A 21,119-nucleotide genomic window follows, 5' to 3' on the forward strand; every position below is an offset into this window, starting at 1 on the left:
TTCTCAATCAGGGAGATTTCTATGTTCTTTGATTACATTATGAAGAAATGTTTCTATTTTCATGGAACCCACTGCAGTATGAGGGAGATTTGGCATCTCTGGTCTCTATTCAAGGAGTGTTGCAGGAATAAAGTGAGAATTAAGTTTGATATAACGCCTGATTAACCTGAGAGGTTTTAATTTATCATCTGTGGGAGCATCATAATGCCTTTATCTACCCAAACTACCAACCCTACTCATTGGAATCAATACAAAGTCTTCAGAAATCAAATACTAATAGTCTAAGGGAGCTGGTGAAGCTGCTCAGATTTTGAGGGGGGGGGGGGGACGATGTCCTATTAGACAACACTGAGCTTACCATTGGTAATGAGAACTGAGTACCATAGAGATACACACATCTATGTGTGGAGAGTCACACATTTATGGATAGGGACACAATCTGAGGCAATGCAGCAAAGCTGGCCAGATAATTGAGGTCAGTGGACAGAGAGAGAGAGAGAGAGAGAGAGAGAGAGGAGGAAGTAGGGCCCAAACTGACCTAAAATAAACATGATTATACAGCTGGGTCAGTTTGTGAAGGGCATTTCATCTGGTCAAGATGTGACCTTCTGCCGCTGCGGCCAGACTCAAACTTGTAAATTGCTTCACCCTTGGTAATAACTGCCTCACCTGACTTGGGTGGAGCTGAGATGTAAACAGTCAGCCACATGAGTTTGATGTACTTTTTGGGGTCAATTTATCAACCTCATATTCTAGCAGGTCAGTGTCAGCTTCCTAAAATTCTTGTTATAGTTGATGAAGTAGGAATAAATAGTGTCCACTGACATTTTGCCCATTCAGTTCCGAAAGAAATAAAACATGGAATTTGATATTCTTGTATAACAGTGCATTTTGTCATAGATTTGCTTATCTAAACATGCTTGTTTGAAACATGGAGGTTCATTTTTGTTTTTGTTTTTATCTTGAAGCATGGAAATATATTGGTGTGGACTTTAGAGACCACCGTAGGGACACTAACACTTCTATTTCAAGAAATGTTCTACTCTGAGTCAGTTTCTTTTCCCTCTTTCAATTCCACCCAACCCTTCTTTATTCCAGTAGCCTACATTTCAACCCATTAATGACCACACATGTGGGACTGCATAAATGGACATTTTTGCTCATTTCATGCAACATAAAACTAGCGCGAAAATAGAATCACAGAGATATTTTTGCTTCCAATATCAAACAATATTTCATCTCCGATCTTGCGGAATTAAAAAAAAAGCATGCAAAATCCATTTTATCCATCAGAGAGAGAGAGAGAGAAAAAAAAAATGTCCACACTAACATGTCCTCTTTTACAATAGTCTAATGGTAGTAGAAGACAAAACAAAGAAAAAACCAAGACAAAACAAACTACCCACCATCTTTGGACATTCCAAGCTCAAGGCACTTCTTATAGCGGCAGGCAGGGCAGCGATTTCTGTGCTGTCTACTGATCTCACACTTGCCTCCTCGTACACACACATACTCCTTCTGTCTCCTTAGACATCGCCGGAAGAACCCCTGCAACCAAAATTCACATGTTTTCATAAAGAGCTTTAAAATAATTGCAAAACATATTAACTCTATTTTTGTTAATTTGAAAAATTTGTGATTAAATCTGCTTCAAAACACACACACAAAAAAAAAACTCCCTAACAAAAGAAAATGGTAAGAAAATATGACCTTTTTTTTTTAATGACTTAGAAAATATTCCTTGTTAACAGGTAAAGCATTCCTGTAAAGTAGAGTATTTTAGGTGATGATGACCTTATTTTGAAATGTTCTAGAATGGCATTGAACCTGTTGTGTGATGAAACTCTACATTGCATCACTTGATTCTTTACAGTATAGTTTCATATTTCCTCCTGAAATGTTTTCAGTTCTTTTTACCAATCAAAAGTGTATGGCACAGCTGTATGAAACAAGTTAGGCAGGGCAATGGTATTGTCACATCTAAAGTTTCATAGGATATTTCATATTTACTGACATCCTTTGTCTGAAGTTTGGATCATACATTCTCTTGATACCTCCAGGATTATATAAGTGTATGTGATTACGTTATATGACTTCAGAAAAAAATTAACGTTTTTGGATACATGATGTGAAAGAGGTGACTTCTAAAATTTTAAATTCTTATCTCATTAGATAATTTTTAAAGAAGTTTTTTGGTACATGATTTAAAAAGCTAATAATTTTTATATTTCATTAACACATTTCCTACTTCTAATCATTATCATTATCATTTTGCACTGCATTACTCAAAGCTTCATATTTCCTTAATCCTAAGCCAATGAACATCCCTTTTCATGGATTTGGTTTGGCCATTAGAGATGAATCTCTTATAGAGAGTGGATTATTCTATTGTAAGACTTTGGGGGAGAGAGGATATTCCTCACCTTACATCCCTCACAAGAGATGATCCCATAATGCATATTAGTTTGCACTGTACAACTCAAAGCTTCATATTTCCTTAATCCTAAGCCAATGAACATCCCCGTTCATGGATTTGGTTTGGCCATTAGAGATGAATCTCTTATAGAGAATAGGTTATTCTATTGTAAGACTTTGGGGGAGAGAGGATATTCCTCACCTTACATCCCTCACAAGAGACACCCCTTTTCATGGTTTTGGTTTGGCCATTAGAGATGAATCTCTTATAGAGAATAGGTTATTCTATTGTAAGACTTTGGGGGTGAGAGGATATTCCTCACCTTACATCCCTCACAAGAGATGATCCCATAATGCATATTAGTTTGCACTGCACAACTCAAAGCTTCATATTTTCCTCAATCCTAAGCCAATGAACATCCCTGTTCATAGATTTGGTTTGGCCATTAGAGATGAATCTCTTATAGAGAGTGGATTATTCTATTGTAAGACTTTGGGGGTGAGAGGATATTCCTCACCTTACATCCCTCACAAGAGATGATCCCATAATGCATATTAGTTTGCACTGCACAACTCAAAGCTTCATATTTTCCTCAATCCTAAGCCAATGAACATCCCTGTTCATGATTTGGTTTGGCCATTAGAGATGAATCTCTCATAGAGAATAGGTTATTCTATTGTAAGACTTAGGGGGTGAGAGGATATTCCTCACCTTACATCCCTCACAAGAGATGATCCCATAATGCACTCCTGAAGACCGGTCCCCACAGATTTTGCAGGCTATCGTCTGGAAATCTGTAAAGAAACATAGAAAACACACCAATTAAGGGATAACTGCAGATATATGCATTGCCATGACAACCTTTCTACTGATATGGCAATCTCTTTGAATAGTGCAATTTGCTTAATATGATATTGGACAGCAGTAGACTTCATTTTAAAACTTACAATCAAATATAAAAATATGTATAGATAGAGAGAAGACAGACAGAAATATTCAAGGACAGAAAGAAGATAGAAATACATACATATTCATATATGTTTGCTTGATATTTATTTCATATACACCTGAATGTTTTCCAAGTTATATACGTACTTTATAGTACTATTACAACATATCTTTTCACCTGCTGGTACAAATGATTACTGTTACTTTGCAATGATTTTGTCTTATTTTGGATATGGGAAATAAATTCAATTAAATATGAAAAGATGAAGAGATATTCAAAGAAAGAGTAGAGAGAGATATATAGATATTCAAAGATAGAGAGATAGAGAGAGATATATAGATATTCAAAGATAGAGAGATAGAGAGAGACATATAGATATTCAAAGATAGAGAGAGATATATAGATATTCAAAGATAGAGAGATAGAGAGAGAGATATAGATATTCAAAGATAGAGATAAGATACAGATATGAGAGAGAAAAGAGAGAAAAAGGAGAGATAGCGAGGGAAGAGCTGATAAAATGCCTCAAAAATGATTTGATTCAAACTTTCAATATATATCAAAACTCTGTAATGATACAATACACTGGACCAAAACCGCATTTCATAATAAGGAAACAAACATGAGTCTCTATAAATGAAACAAATTTGACAAGCCCCCACACCTGTATGAGGCAAATTTGGCTGACACACGATAATGGACCATTCCAGTGATGCTAGGAAACAGGTAGAATGGAGAGCAATATGGACTGTGTGGACAGTGTATGTGTGTATGTATACAATATGTGTGTGTGTGTGTGTGTGTGTGTTTAATGTGCTACCAGTCATACATTCCCCTGTGTAAAGAGTGCAGTAATTGTTACAAGTTTACATAACCAAAATGTGGCATAAGCTGAAAGGCACTGTCATTTTATGCCCAGAAACATTATCATTATTATCCCTCATAAAGAGCAGCACTTCAGCTTGGTAAAAGAAGAAACTTTCTTCTTTATACTGTGCCCTTTTTTACGCTCAGTTCCTTCCCACAGTAAAGTAACCCTAGATAACGTTTCACCAGCTCTTTTATTTTTGTTCCCTATTCTCAGTGATATTGCTCGATGCATTTTAGCTTTACATTGTAGATCTTTACCTGTAGCTTTATAGTCATCTCCCTATATGAACAGAAATGTGCAGTTTTTTTTTTTTTGTCAGAATATTACTTCCAGCCATCAATTCTTTCCTCCTCATCTCTTTCATTCTTCTTTAAAGTTCCCAACAAATAATCAGCAACTCTTGAAGCTTTGATGTCCTACAAACATTCTACCCTTGACTTCAAACTAATCATCCTGTGTGCTTACAGATGAGTTTTTCCACATTCTGTAAATAGTTCAACACTTGCAAAAATAATAATTTCTAGATAGTAACGTGTTTAGTAAATAGTTCAACACTTGCAAAAATAATAATTTCTAGATAGTGACATGTTTAGGACAAGCTGATTCTATGATTGAGGATGAATTTCCACAAGATACCTACTCCTTGGGGCTAGTCTTCACTGGGTTCAAACTTTCTGTTTCTGTTTCCATTTTCTTATAAAGCTGCTCAAGGTAAAATTCCCTTAAAGGGGATGGCTAGTAACTGATCAGTGGGAATCAGTGGGAATGCTGGGGGATGATTGTTCCAATCCTTGTGGGATTCATTTAAGAGTACATTATATATCTATTGTTGTGTGAAAATTATTTGCTTCAGAATGGTCTCATATTCAAGTTTTGTGCAGTTTAATGGCCCGTCACTGGACAGACATGCTAACCTGGAAACATTAAAGAGTACATTACAAAGTACTTAACCCATATCGGGCTATCTACGGGATATTCCGTAGTTCGTCCAAACGCCGCAGAGGCCATATACGGAATATCTCGTAGTGAAAGAAATGACATATAAACGACGTCATTCCAAAGTTCTTTCACCTTCTAACCTTTGACAACATATCCCAGAATGCTTTGCTACACTGTCTGCGATAATTCAAGAAGGATTTGTTAGTCAAACTTTAACAATATCGTAAAAATCATCGAGAAAAATGTGTGTTTACATGGAATAATGTGAATAACCACGAAGCATCAGTGGTTGCTATCTACAGCTGTACGGAGTGCTCGATTTTGGATATTCTGCCGCAGTTTTTGAGGAGGTTTGGACACTTGCCGGGCGATGATTCGACTGAGTGTGATGATAGTCCCACATGTACATCTACATGTATGTACAACAATTGTATAATTCAGTCGAAACTGACAAGCTGTAGAAGTGTATCTATCGTTACGAGTTTCACTTCAACAAACTATAGGATGCACACATTATACAATCGATTTCCCATGCACTCGCAATGGCTTCATTGTCATGAATATAAACATAAATCTGCTATTATTGTATCAATGGTCATGATATTTATATGTCCAGAAAGCTGACGCTCAGATCATTTCATTTTCGGTACTGGATGTGTAAAATTACAACATTTGCTATTTTCAATCCATGAATGAAAGCAAACAAACAAATTAATTTCGTAATTTTTGGATGACTGTACTTCACTTCTGCTGAGTACTATGACTGCACTGTGAATCGAATGGCAACATGTCATTTACCATTTTAAAGGGAATTTTATCTTCTTTCAAATGACATATAACTTTACTATGTTTTGTTCATTGCCTGCTAACAAAGAGCGATTGTTTGGAGAGTTGTCTGCCTGTCGGCGTGTGTGCGCAAACGGTGCTGGGCCACTGTAGTGTTTGTTTACACCAGTGCGTTGGCCCGATATGGGTTAATGTACTCTTAAATGAATCCCACAAGGATTGGAACAATCATCCCTCAGCATTCCCACTGATTCCCACTGATCAGTTACTAGTCATCCCCTTTAAAGTTTTTATGGTACAGTCATCTTCAGTAATCACCATATTCATGAGATCCTACACATAGATTACATGACTGACAAAACTGGAACAGTGATAAACAATAATGGTCACATGTTTTCTTCTTCCCTTCGTCATAATATGATAAATGGGTTTATGAATATTTCTCCAGGCTTCTAATGTTGGCTGTGTCTTCTCAATAATCTTATAGAGCAAGACACTGAAATATAAGAACAAGAAGGTGGTAACTCCAAAGATTTTGTGTTTGGGGAGCTGCTACCAACACTATTTTGAGTCTAAAGCAATGAGATAGTTCTTGGTGTTAACAAGCAAACATAGGAACACATTTAGACTGCTTAATGAATAATTGATGAATAATGCATCAGATTACTTTTAATTCCTTCCACAGACACTTGTCTGCTTGCTCTGACAATCCCAGTAATCTACAGACGGTTTTCATCTCGTCTTCATTGGATAGAGATGATTATCAATATCAGTGAACATGTCTGGTAAGATTTGAAGAGGTACACATAACAGGCTTGATGACGCCGTGTACCTCTTTCTATGCATTGGTAACTTAAAGTATCTTGTTACTGCTGATGTTTCGATAATGCCATTTAAAGAAAAACACCTGTTGTATCTGTGATTCCACCCATGGTCCCACTTGTGTTGAAATATAGATAGACCCTTCAAAAGACACAACATAATTCTCAAAAGGGCTCATTTTATTGAAGCAGAAATATTACATCTTCACACAAAATACTTATGCATTAAAAAAATACCACTTATCCTAACTCAACAATCAAAGAAACACTTAGCACTTCATCAATCAAAAAAAAAAATGTATGCTACGACAAAGTGCTACAGAAAATGTTAGAAAGTTCATTTTGAAGCACTTAATAATTGAAAATGAGTAGATAAAAATATTGCTGCTAAAAAAAAAAATAGTCAAAACATTCGAAATAATGTTGATGAAAAACACAAAGTTGTGTGCAAGCCCTTTACAGTTCCAGAGAGAGAGAGAGAGAGAGAGAGAGAGACCCATGATTTTTTCTCATATTGTCAAACTGCAGTGATTGGGTGAAGAGGGTTTTTACAGTTGTCTAAAGCAATTAAAAAAATGCAGCAGTAGATTTCCCTTAGAATTTGTTTTTGAAAATATGTCTGCAATCAAATGAAATTCATGAACTACAGTATATAGGCAAAGCACTATCAGAAAAAGAAAGCTTTCACGTGAATACACACTCCAACAAGATCAACACAATTTGACCCAATTACAACCTTCTATGATATAGACAGATGTTACATACTGCTATTAAACTAAATCACTGAAGTCTTCCTAAGAAATACCAGATGATACATACTGTAAAAGTGGTTTCTTTCATGGTGGTTTTCTTTTCGCGCTTTTCACGCTTTGAGGTTGAACCGCGAATTTAACATCACGCAAAAATGTTTTGAACTCGTCGCTTGTTACAACGCTAGCACTACCAACCGCGAATTTAAACACACGCGAAAAAGTCGGCACCAATGGAAACCATGAAAGTTTCTGTACGTGAAAGAAACCACTTTTACAGTACTGATATAAAAAGAAAACTTAAAGTCAATCTAAACATCATGATGGCTGCAATCCCTAGCCTTTATCATTAATATGAATGAATGGGGCTTTTCTAACAGAGTATTACCATTATCTATTTAACCCGTTGAGGACAAGTCCCGAGTGTACTCAGGCAGGTGTCTATGGGAAATGCCTGTTGTAGCAAAATCAGTCCGTCCTCAATGGGTTAAGGCATATTGTGTGAGAGAATGACAGATCTAGTAGTCATATCTGACTGAAATTACCATATATATGTACTATGAATGACGTTTTTCACCAGAGTGCCTCGCAGAAATAGACTTCGGTCACGCCAAAGAATTTAATACAGACAAGATTATTTGCACACAGTTGTTATTATCGTGTCAATCAAACTACGGTATGATTATGAAAAGCAACAAGATTCATTCTTCCATTAAGAATTCCCATGAATAGTGTCATTGCTGGTTACAAATCAACAGTGAGGTTCAGCATACTGTAGATACAGATTGACCCATCATTTATCAATCAATTTTAATTCCTGTCCTGTCTTTACGGTAAAAAGAGGACACTCTAGATTTCTTATTAAAAAGGGAGGTGAGGGCCAAGAAAATGAGCTGCTGATAGATGGAGTAATTAAATGTCCAAGTCCAATTGGAATAAACGGCATAAAACACCATGCCAAACTAATTATCAAACAGTCCAGGCATGTTGTGCATTCCTCACACACACACACACACACACACACACACACACACACACACACACACACCTCTCTGAGCTGTCCAAAGCCCCCCTCCTTCAGTAATTTGTGCAGAACACGTTGTCATCCAAGACGAGAGATTATTGATTGGACGGATGTCCAGTTGGGGACAAACACGCTTTGAGGTCACTTTAACCCCCTGGATGCTGACCACAGCTAACACACTCATACCTCATATGTCACCTGTAATTGAAATTTCTATTGCGTTATCTGCCAAACCAGTGGTGAACTCTACTCTATTTTGTGTCCCTGCACTTTCAACCAGAACTACTTCATCTCCTGCAGCCTAATCTGGTATATCCATCTTCTCATACACCAACATTGTTTATGTGCCAAAGATAATTCATCTATTGAAATAAATTTCACATAAATCGTCTGAAGCTGAAGGCTGAAAGTGACAGGTTAACATACATCTGTAAGACGAGCAGAATCTTGGGGAAAAATATTTCAGGGCAGAAAGATTCAGAAATATTTGTTCTATAAATTTGCAAAGCTTGTTGCCGAAGCAATTATTTATATTTAGAAAGTATTCTAAACCTCTTTTGATGAAAATGAAAATACGCAAAATTCAACACACAAATAAACAATACGCACACACACACACACACACACACACACACACGCACAACAGAAGAGAAGATACTATTACAGAATATACAGGACAGTATAGTGCCATTAGTAAACGAAACAGAATCATCATTTGGATGAATAGTAACACTGAAAGAACTGATCGAAAAGAAAGGGTCGTTCCAGAATTTCAGCAGGTTACCTCATTCACTTGACCCTGAGCATATACACTGTAAGCTACCAAAAAAAAAGACAACATATAACAACAGTAAAAACAACAAAACCAACTAAAATGACTGAGAGAAAAGTTCAAAGAGTGAGTGTGAAAAAAGTGTGTGGTACTGTAGATTTAAATTTGAATGCTATATATAACATCAAAACAAACCAGCATTTCTTAGCACTCTTCGTAGAATGGTTACATCTGATTACAGGACGAGAGTAAAATTACAAAGCCATAAAATAGAATTTCACAGACGTGGCACAATGTTCATATCTATGTTTTCCCTATGATCATATTTACCACTGCAGGTATTTGAGGGGAAATAAAACCCAAAGTGAGACAATGCATCCCAAAGCTCTGAGTCTGGCAAGAAGAAGGCACCTTGATCTTTGCTTCGCACTATCAATTATTTCTTACATAAAATTTGTATAGGGTGGTAAAAATTTCTTGGTAGTATCAAATCTTGAAAATACTGCAGAACCCTTAGTGCACTCAAAATAGTCAAATGAAATGTGCTACATCAAAATGCCCACATTTTCAATTCATTTCATTTCATTTATTTTATTCTCATTTTTCTTCCAACAAAACATAACACAAAGTAAATCAGGAATTCTATCATAAGCAAAATACACTACAAAATATGAAAAATAAACGAAAGTCAACAAATCAATAAAGATAAATTATGAATACATACCCGGAAATACAAAGTTATGTTTAGAGGGGAAAAAAAAGAGAAATGAGAGGTCCACTAAAAAGCAATGCTTGTAGATTGTGGACAACTCAAGAATTTCTTCAAAAATACTTACTGTAATTACAAGTACATAACACATACTTGACAAGTACATAACACAAAAATAATTTGTTTTGGTCTTGTTTTCATTTTCCTAACTTTTTTTTTGGTATTAGTAAAGTGGTATAGAATTGTATCTGAGCACAATTCAGCATCTGGCATGCTTGGCCTTACAGTATCTTCACACTGAGCAACAGATCTACCACTGAGGAAAATATCGGCATTTCATTTACCTTTCAGTAAGGTAAAGAGTTTAAAAAAAAATCCTTCTGGCAGGAAAAAATACAGGGGGAATGTCAACCATCCACAGCTACAACAAAGTACATGTGAGGTCAAAATGACCATTGCAAGTGGACGTGGATACTCATCAGTTGAGGGCAAGATATGACGTGATAAAGAGATGGACGGTCACTGAGGTGGTCAGAGGCTGAATGAATGGAGTAATATTGCCATCAGAAGTGTAAGAATGCAATGAGTGTAAACGCAGGTCAAACTGACCAAATGAAGGAAGATGACCGGTAAGAAAGCAAAGAATAGTGAAAGCTTTGTACTTGGACAGCAAGGACAAAATTCTTGCATTTACCCAAGCTGCATGAAGTGTCATTCATGGCAGAAATAAGCCAAGCAGGGGCTGCAGACAAAGGAAGGTGAGGCGATAGAGAAAATTGAGAAAATAGTTGAAGGACTAGAGGCTGGGAGAAGGCTAGGTTGGTGTATCTTAGTGAGTGATGTCCAAGGAATAACAAATGAGAAAAAGACTGAAAAATGGTGATTATTTCTTTGAGAAGGCTAAGGGATAGGGTCAAGGCTGCTTAGTCCTAACAATGGATCAGTTTTCTCTCTCTTTCATTTCTTTCTCCATTATCAGTCCATCTTGAGGGAAGTGTGAATGATTCGACCAGAGGAGACAGGCATATTGCTTTCATATCTCTCTTTTTTAACTTTTCCCTTTTTTTAACTATAATATTATATGTCTGTGTGTGTGTTTATGTGTGGGTATATGTGTGGTTTTTTTTTCTTGCAAAAAGAAAAAAAAAAGACACCCCTAAATATATCGTACTGTGTGTTGAAAAATATGATTTAGCAGCACAAGTGAGAAGAATACAGCTGCTTATTTTTGTTCATATTAAAGGACAAGTTCACCTTCATAAACATAAGGATTGAGAGAATGCAGCAATATTAGTAGCACACATCAGTGAAAGTTTGAGGAAAATCGGACAATCGATGCAAAAGTTATGAATTTTTAAAATTTTTGTGTTGGAACCGCTGGATGAGGAGACTACTACAGCTTGTGAGTCATATGCGTACAACAGTATAAAGAAAATGTAAAGAAAATTCAACATATTTTCACTTTTTTCGCACAATAAAAGAGCACTTGACTTGCCTCTTCCTAAAGGCAGGGGGAATAATATTACCCATAACATTTGTCGGTAACGAGTCGGGGGAATGTGTACTTTTTTCAAAACATGACATTTTGTGAAATTCTCTTTATATTTTCCTTATATTGTTGTACGCATGTGACATCTAAGTTATTCACAGACTGCAGTAGTCTTCTCATCCAGCGGTTACTGCACAAAAACTTCAAAATTTCATAACTTTTGAACGGATTGTCCGATTTTCCTCAAACTTTCAATGATGTGGTCTACTGATATTGCTACATTCTCTCAATCCTTATGTTTATGAAGGTGAACTTGTCCTTTAAAGGGGCTGTACAGTACTAATTGAGGTGGAGATTCTTGTTTTTTACATTCCTAAGTAAGATAAAGAGAAACCTCTTATGAAATATGAAAGAGCATGTAATTTTAAGAAGGATTCAACGTTTATTTGATGAAAATTGCTTTTCAAATAGCTGAGATGTCCAAAAAAGTAAAAATAATAAAAGACTACAGGCCACGCCTTTATTAGAATCTCTTTGTTTCACCTTGTTTTTGGATATCTCAGCCATTTCAAAACCGATTTTCATCAAATAAACTTTTGATACCCCTTAGAATTGCATGCTCTTTGACATCTCATAGAGTGGTTTCTGAATATCTCACAAAACGTTAAAGCTAAATCCTCACCTCGACCAGAACTGTACACACCCTTTGATTCTATTGTTAACATGAGCCGGATATTGAATAAAATTCAAATAAAGAATATCATAAAACAAACTAAAGTGTATGGAAGAAGGGATATTGCCATGAAACTATGAGGCAAAAAGAGTTAGGAAAAGACGACACACAGCACAATGCCTTGAGGTCTAGCAGAAAAGAATACATAAAATTTGAACATAATTGACCCCAAATTTCTAGAAATTACACATCAAATAAGCCGAACCCTTGGATTTCTGCCAATGGTCACTTACAAATGAAACCAACCTGACCACAATTGCCAGTGAGTCTTCCACAGAATTGACCAACACAATTTTCTTTATAAGATGGCTTGATCAAGAGAAAATTAACTTTGAAATGAACTGGGAAATGAATGGTGGAAGTTTACTTTCTTTTTTTCAAACATCAATGTATAAAATTACTATGACTTTGAATTCAGATGTAACATATTTGACAGTTTTCAGTTTAAACAGAAACTAAAAAAAGACAGTTTGTAAGTCTGTATATTCAACTGCTTATTTTAATACAGTCATTCATGCTATTTAAAGATGTTAATATACCATGTTTACATATGAAGGGTACAAATATGAAGTGGCAGGTCATTTTCAGACAAAGAAAACTCTATTGACAATGTTCCTATACTATATCATCACATTCCAGCGCAGTTTATGGCAAGGTTTGCAATTTTTCATTCATTTTGCTGGTCAAGGGAGTACAGGCTGGTGAAGGGGAATTCATAGAACAATACTGATACTACAAGAGAAAAAAAAAATCCAGAAATGATATCATTATTATTACTTCTTTTTTTTGCCGTCACTAAGCTACAAAAAAAGGCTATGAATCATTTGCACTCCACAAAATCATCTTTTTATGTGATGTTATAGCACTTCAGCTTTTTGATACTAAAAGCAGAGAATAACTAGCTGGGAATGCAGAATCATGTAGCAAAGAAAAGAGAACACAAATATCCCCTAACAGTGAAGAAACCAGACTAACAATCTTTGATTACGTGTGTGCGAGGACTGGTTGAATGAGCCTGGTCACTCTACGGGTCAGTGACTGGACCCTAAAAGTCTCGGCTGCCAGGAAATGGAGGAAATGAGCCCACTCATGACCTCAAGGACATTCCAGGGGCTGTAGTCATGACCTGACCATTGCAGTCTTGACTGCTGGACATGGCCACGGTCAGTAAGTTTGACCGTAGGATGACAAGACTTGCATAATGGGTAACCTTCACCTGTCCACCCTACCCCTGCCCAGCCCACCACTGTTCCTGTACAGAAAAAAAAAAAGAAGCCAGCAATTTCACCACAGCGTTGTATCTGTACAAAACTTTGTGGACACTGCTCTTCTTGCAGTTTTCATTATGAAAGATACCTTTACCATTTGATTTTGATGAACTAAAATGACTTGTATAAGAGCTGCTATAATGCAAGAAGTTAAAAATGATTGCTTTTAAAAGTAACCAATGCAGTTAGAATACTGCACTGCTGACCCAGAAAAGAAAAGATGTGATGGTAACACAAAGAATCGATCAGCACATTGATTTGAAAAGTATTCCTGGAAAACATCTAGTTACATTTGCTGGTATGATAATGGACAACTACTAAGCTGCAAAAACTTTACAACATTCTGCTGCTGTCTATCAAGTAATGTATATGAACTGAACTTATTCAGCTATACAAGATGAGGTTAAAGTTTGTTAGTCCAAAGGTTTGCTATTCTGAAGGGTCCTTATTCCGAAGATTGGTTATACACAAAATTAGATAAGGTTCATTATTCTGAAGGTTTGTTAATCCAAAAATGAAAAGAGGTTGTTCTTATGATGGTTCGTAAATCTGAAAATGAAGTAAGGTTAGCAATTCTGAACATTCATTAGTATGCACTGTCTTTACATTTTTAGACTAACAAACTTGATTCTATTTTTGGATTAATGAACCTTCAAAATTGCAAACTTTTGGAATAATGCCACAAATGTTCGGATTAATGAGTCCTTTATCATTTTTGGATTAATGAGCCTCTAGGTATGTGGAATTAGTGTGTGTCAGAAAAATGAACCTTCATAATAACAAACCTCATTTCATTTTTGGATTGATGAGCTCTTGGAATAATGAACATCACCCCAAGATGGGACTGTTGGCTGACATTGTAGTAAGTTGAAGATCAAAATGTGGTGCCTTCCTACAAAGCTATACATTCAAACATCTCTAGCCAAGATCTCACAAACACTCCTTCCTTTACTTCCTTAGAATCAACAACACACAATTCTACACAAGACTTTGAAATAATGGATCGAAATGAATCAATATTTTCGCTCCCCTCCCAGATACTGCAATTAACTTTCACCGACAGAAATATGGGAACAAGGACGATTTGAGGAAGACCATATAACTTGTTGAAAACCAGCAAAACAAAAACTTAGGAAAGACCAGCAAAAAACACAACCCCTCATTACCCTTACCACATAACAGAATGCATAACGGTACTAAGATTGATGATGGTAGACTCATAATCCATATCTAATCATTGTGAGTTTTACAGCACGCTTTGGCGAAAAAAAATTTGATATTGAGGGATGGTTTTTATGTATAATGTACCAGCACATATGTTGTATTAAATTTTTAATGAGTTATAGTATAGTAGACGAAGAGGTGTTGTCGCACGCTGTGTGCTTGAAATATGCAAGGACATGGAAATATACACAAATTTTGTTTCCCTGCACTTTTCATAATTGTGACCTGCTACAACAAAATGGTCCTAAAGTCACGCACGGTCGAAGCCGTGAAAATCGAGTTTGAAGTCAGAGCATCAAAATTGGTCAAAACTTACGATTTTCTGAATTTGACATATTATTAGAGTCTGAGATGTCTCCTACCATCTGTCGAAATTTTGAAGCAAAATGATGAAAGGTCCGGAAAGACCAAAAAATAGCGTTTTTCTGGGCCATGTTTTTTTGGCATTTCAACGAAGCAGAAACTGGTTCGAACATTTGGAGTGAGCGCCACACATAGGCTCCGCCCCTAACAACGACCAGAGTGATCTCATTGGTCAGTTTGCTGCTTGCCGCTAAACAAAGCGTGAAGCTTGCACACTGCCCAGTCGACTGGTGCGTGCTGGCGGGGTGCGCTATGCCCAGCCGCTTCTCCTGCCATCCTGGTCACTGATTGGTCGGTGAGGAGACCGCCGACGCTGCGTTTGAATGAGCATTTTGGGGGTTGCTAGGGCTTACCTTCTATTGTTCAGAGGTGAAAACTGACTTGCGTGTCCTTTGATCATGATTGCGTCGCAAGGAGAACTTTTAGAGTGCTTTTCTCGAAACAGTGATTTCCCAGACGTATCGACATGCTTTCTTTTAAACATCGATATCTCCGCAGCCGATTATTTTTATATGATGTGTTATATATCAATTTAAAGCAGAAAGATTAGGGGTTTGTGTCATGCAATTTTCAAATAGTCGACCTCGCCCGACTTTAGGATCATTTTGTTGTAGTGGGTCACAATTCGTCGGGTGCCCGTGCATTGGCCGCTAACGCAATACAAATTGTATTGCGTTAGCGGCCAATGCACGGTCACCCAACGAATTATACTTTGAGAGAAAATACATCAAGTACAAAAATACTCTTGTTAAGAAATTAAAAACAAGCAAAGTCTGTGAAATTAGCCTAGCATGGAAAAATAGTCTGACAAAAGTATTCATTCTTACAGTGGTAGGAGCTCTCTAAAGTATATAACAATCTTGTAAGCTTCCTTTATTGAAAGTGTATCTGTACACAGAAATTTAGTTTTCTGACATTGTAGGTTATAAACTGGTAATATCCCTATCAAATATAAGAGTGCAACGTTACTCACATAAAGAGATATAGCAATATACAAAGAGACATAGAGCAATCTCTATAAAATACCAAAAATTACATGGGCCTTGATCTAAGAGTAGTCCTCTGGCATCATCAACTGCATTCGATTGTGTAGTTCGATAATTTTCTGTATGATCAGTACACTACGATACTCTCAAAACACGCACACGTACGTAAATGTCCACGTACGCAGCTACATATAGGTTGGTGCTGCCGCGCCGCGCCGGGCCACTGACCAGGCAGCTGCGGCAGCATCTACTCATGCGGATGCATATGGCTTGATGAGGCGATACCGATAGACAGTATTCGATACAGCTGCGTGCAGACGGAGGCGAACGAAGGAAACGTGCACACACCAATGGTCTACATGCGGCTACTATTTTCAGATCTGGCTACTATAATTGCAGCGCGCACTAATGCTTGCTGATTTATTAGAATTAATATTTCACAGTTTTGGACATTTTTCACGATGGGATAGAATTTCCTCTAGAATTCTTAGGACATGCTCTCACACCTCTCAAATTTAAATTTATGGGGAGAGATTCCCTTTAATAATATAAGCTAAGAAGTTTCCTCACAGCTTGCAGTTACTGGGTATACCTATGTATGTCCAACCTTGGCGACAATGCCAACGACAATGTTAGTTTTGTTTCGAGGGTTTTTTTTTTTTTCAATATGCTATTTTACTTGAGAGCTTCAATATATCCCTAATTATTTGTCAAAAGCATCCACGTTCATTGAAATGTAATTGCATGTTTATGTATGAGTAAACTACTGAGAACAAATTTGTGTTAGTGACACATGTCACACTGTTTTGTTCCCCAAGTTCCATGCTAACCAAGTGCATTACCCTCGATTTTGTCCAAGTTGCGGAGCCTGTAAAAATACCAACTACTGAGGTACTACAGTATCTTTGTTTGTCTGTATTTTGCTGTCAAAAGATGAAATCTTTATTGGATGATTTACTTCAGAAAATATTTCATGCATGATGATCACACTGACACAGCATTCTCTATTCTTGACTTACAGGCATTGTCCTTGGCATAGACTCTTTTCAAGAAATTATTACAAAAATACACGGTAAGATGCCATCATCAACAGACGTCAAAATTGAAGGCAATCTTGGTAGTACCAAGCACCTTTTATTAAACTACTTCATGTGTATAAAGAAGACCAAATGACACCTATGAAAACATGTAGTGATCTCCAGAAGAAAATCTTAACAGGTCATACAACCTATTCAGCTACAAATGGAGTCAAGTTTTGTTTTGTTTTACGTATAGACAGGTAGATAAACACTTTATACCTGGAAACCAGAAATTTTCATGAGCATGAAACTTCTGCGAATTGATCGAGGAGCCAAGATTCATAAAAAATCTTGTCTGGGTGATGCACTGAACGCCAGAGGCAATTCATGAAAGTTCATGCTGCAGAAAAGGCTGTCAGTTCTAATTTGCCAAATCGCACTACAAATGTTTCTAGTTTTACAGTCAATATATTTAAATCTAGATGTATGTACAAATTGATAAAATTTAGAGTTGCCAAAATGGTCTGGGATAAAACACATCTTTCACAAAAGGAGAGACAGACAAAGGATGGTATATGTAGTTAAGTAATTTGTGTCTTTATATAATAGGAAGGATTTTATTGAAATTGAGATAAGACCTTATTGCTCTCCCATTTGAACTGCCATTTTTGCCTTCAGGTTGATCAACGTTCATAAATGTACAAATATCCAAAGCAATATATCACTGGCCGTTGTGAGCTTCTAGCAAAACTTGACATGCATTCTCCAGAAACCAGAAAACCTCTAGTCCACTTGCACCTCTGGGCAACAAATCTCCACTGTCTGACAACTCAAATGAATGGACACTCTTTGGGGAAATGTCTTGTGTCCTATTGCCTTAATCTCTAATTTAGGTAAGTAAAAGAAATATATTTGTATTATCCTGTGTTACAGAAGATTTATCACAGGAGAGAGTTTGTAATTCCATCGAGGAAGAATGATTTATTATCTGATGATTTCTGTCTTTGAATCAAATAATATACAGCTAAAAGAGCATTAAGGTACACCATATGTAGAGTTGAATTGGGATCCAGGGCTGATGTGGGTAACAGTAATAATAACTCATGAGACACAGAATATGTTAAGGTGTACATTGTAAGTCTGTTAACCTGACTAATGGATTAATACATATACTATCTTTTCTCAGAAACCATCAGAAGCTGCTGGAAAAAAAAGAGAGGACACTAGTATATATCCTATTTTAAAGACATCACATTTATAACAGAGAAATATGCCAAGGAAAAATTCTACAATTCTCTGAGAAAATATTGCACTTTGTAACATAAAAGCCCCCCCATCATGAGATATCATTTTGGTTGTTAATATCTATTTTTTTTTCTTTCTAGTCCCCATGTAGGCGGTCAGTTTCATTGAGGGTCAGCCACGCATTCAGGTCAGCAGTGACGTCTGTCCACTAAGGGTCAGTTTGTGTTGCACGTCACCCCCTTCAAGTTCTGGTCACTGGTCAGTCTGTAAAGGCCAGTGGGTTCTCGAGGCCAACCGGGGACAAAATGCATGATGGTCTACCATTCATGCATTATGAACAAAAATACAAATAATAACACAACAGAAATGCAGATTTCACTGAACCAACAGAAGGGCAACTCCACAACTCAGTGAACTCAAAATGCTTGGTACACAGTTAGCAAACTTTACCCAGAAAGAAGGGTGAAGTCCCTTTACGTGTATAATGATCAGTATTATGTAGACACGATAGACATCCCAGATGTAGTCACTATATTTTATTCTATCTTACACCAGAATTGCTTAAACTTCCTTGCTGTGGTAACACTCCCTTGTTGTGGTAACAACAACATGCATTCAAAAATTACATGAGAGTTCACTATATCAGGAGTTATTTCTTACTACCGAGTTGTAACTGAAATATATCACACTTACACAGTCCATACATGTCATATGTAACATTTTGTCAGAATTGGTATGGAATGTAAGTAGGGTAACTACTTTACCTTCAAATCTGAGATATTTTGATCACAGCACTTCATGCTCTTACATGATACTAAGGTAAACATTAAGAAATATTTGTGAACAAGTTCCTAACAAGAAAAATGAGACATATTTGGTATTGTTGATTTGTTTTTTTCCTTCAGAAATGAGCAACAAAATATTTGTCGTGTAATAACCTATGTAGTTGGGAAATATTGGCATTCAAAAAAAAATACAGTAAGTGTGGAAGTATGTTTCAACACTGTCGTTTTTATATTTATCTGAATCTGAATGAAAAATTTTATGGACTGGAACAACCCAAAGTAGAAGTATATTTTGAAAATTGCTCTAATTCCATAATTAGCATAATTATATGACCTAAGAAATCCTTGACAGAAATTCAGTGTTTAGTCATATTGACATCATCTTGTCCTACATCTGCTATCTAAATTCAGGATTTAGATAAAATGTCTTGAGTCTTGAATTCAAGGTCCATGACATGAACCATATCACTGTGGACCAGTGTCTGCTGTATGAACACTGGCGTCATACTTTAATAGCTTCCATGTTATCGGATTTCTTGTACTTAACTGCATTTTGTGTGCATGCATGATATTTAAGCAAGGTCTCGTGGCTTTGGGATTATATTTTTGGCTACTTTATCATGAATGCGAACAGCAAGGCAGGGGTGAATGGGCAACTCAGCTTATTCAGACTGGGATCTGCCTCATTTCACTAACAGTCATCAAAGGGTATAATATTTAGGCATCATTCATGTTTGGTACAGTAATCTACCAGCTGCGCATTGATTGGCTGGTCAGACATAATGGCTAGTCTCCAAATTGTCTGTTATCTTATAAGGTACTTAGTAACAAAGAGGTCTCCATTTTCTTTCATACAAGGAGATTTTTGAATAGTGACATGTAGAAGATGATAAGTGATAAAAAAAAAAATAGGCAAAGGAAACATAACACTTTGGTCTCTGCCTTTAACACATTTTCCATACCCAGTGGGAAGCCTAGTGTGTGTCGTTCCCCTTGAGCCCAGAATATATCATCTCCAGTTACACAAGATCTGCATACCCAATGTAGACTGATTGAGCGATGTATCATTTTGGCAGAAAATTTGAAGAGAAAGCAAAGGTTAACATGAGAAATCCAAACGAAGTTGAGAGAAGCCCTGTGGGGAGGGCAAAGCTCTCACTAGGTCTCCCCTTGTCTCACTGTTGGTCTCAAATAAGACACACAACCTGGACAATACACCCACAGGGACTTTACTTAAAGGGGATGGCTAGTAACCGATCAGTGGGAATCAGTTGGAATACTGAGGGATGACTGTTCCAATCCTTGTGGGATTCATTTAAGAGTACATTATATATCTACTGTTGTGTGAAAATTATTTGCTTCAGAACGGTCTCATATTCAAGTAATGTACAGATTAATGCCCCGTCACTGACCAGGGACGCTAACCTGGAAACATTAAACTGCACATTACTTGAATATGAGACCATTCTGAAGCAAATGATTTTCACACAACAATCAATATATAATGTACTCTTAAATAAACCCCTCAATGATTGGAACAATCATCCTCCAGCATTCCCACTGATTCCCACTGATCGGTTACTAGCCTTCCCCTTTAACCCATTGGAGGCTAGTCATGAGTAGACTCGGGCAGAGGTCTATGGGAAAAGTGTTTTACAGCAAATCAGCTCGTCCTCAATGGGTTCATGGCCACATTGGGTTTGTCTGTCTAGCTAGCATGTGTGTGTGTGCATGTGGATGTCTTCCCTTCACAAAAATCCATTATTCCACTCAGTTATAGGTAACTTTTATTTACCTATATGGATATAGCAATGTCTTTCTATTGGTAACGTATACTTTGTAACATGTGGTAATATACAAATAATTTCACTGCATGTGAAATATGATGTATCTGCGTTATCAGTGGAGCATCTGTGTTTTTTGTGCACTTTAAATAAAATGTAAAATAAAACAAATGAAATAAGATAAAAA

General features: G+C 36.7%; 1 protein-coding gene across 1 annotated transcript in view; it reads right to left on the bottom strand.

The window, feature by feature from the left end:
- LOC139733818 (retinoic acid receptor alpha-like) overlaps window positions 1-21,119 on the bottom strand; it is a 211,022-nt gene that overhangs the window by 11,137 nt on the left and 178,766 nt on the right. Inside the window, exons 2-3 of the mRNA XM_071644624.1 lie at window positions 3,128-3,210; window positions 1,407-1,548 (exon numbers count right to left, since the gene is read on the bottom strand). Of these exons, the coding sequence (XP_071500725.1) occupies window positions 1,407-1,548; window positions 3,128-3,210 (225 nt within the window). The remainder of the gene's footprint in view (window positions 1-1,406; window positions 1,549-3,127; window positions 3,211-21,119) is intronic.

Source organism: Diadema antillarum, unplaced genomic scaffold (assembly GCF_040938485.1).
Source record: "Diadema antillarum isolate AM-2024a unplaced genomic scaffold, OU_Dant_1.0 seq00000497_RagTag, whole genome shotgun sequence".
Classification (NCBI taxonomy): Eukaryota; Metazoa; Echinodermata; class Echinoidea; order Diadematoida; family Diadematidae; genus Diadema; species Diadema antillarum.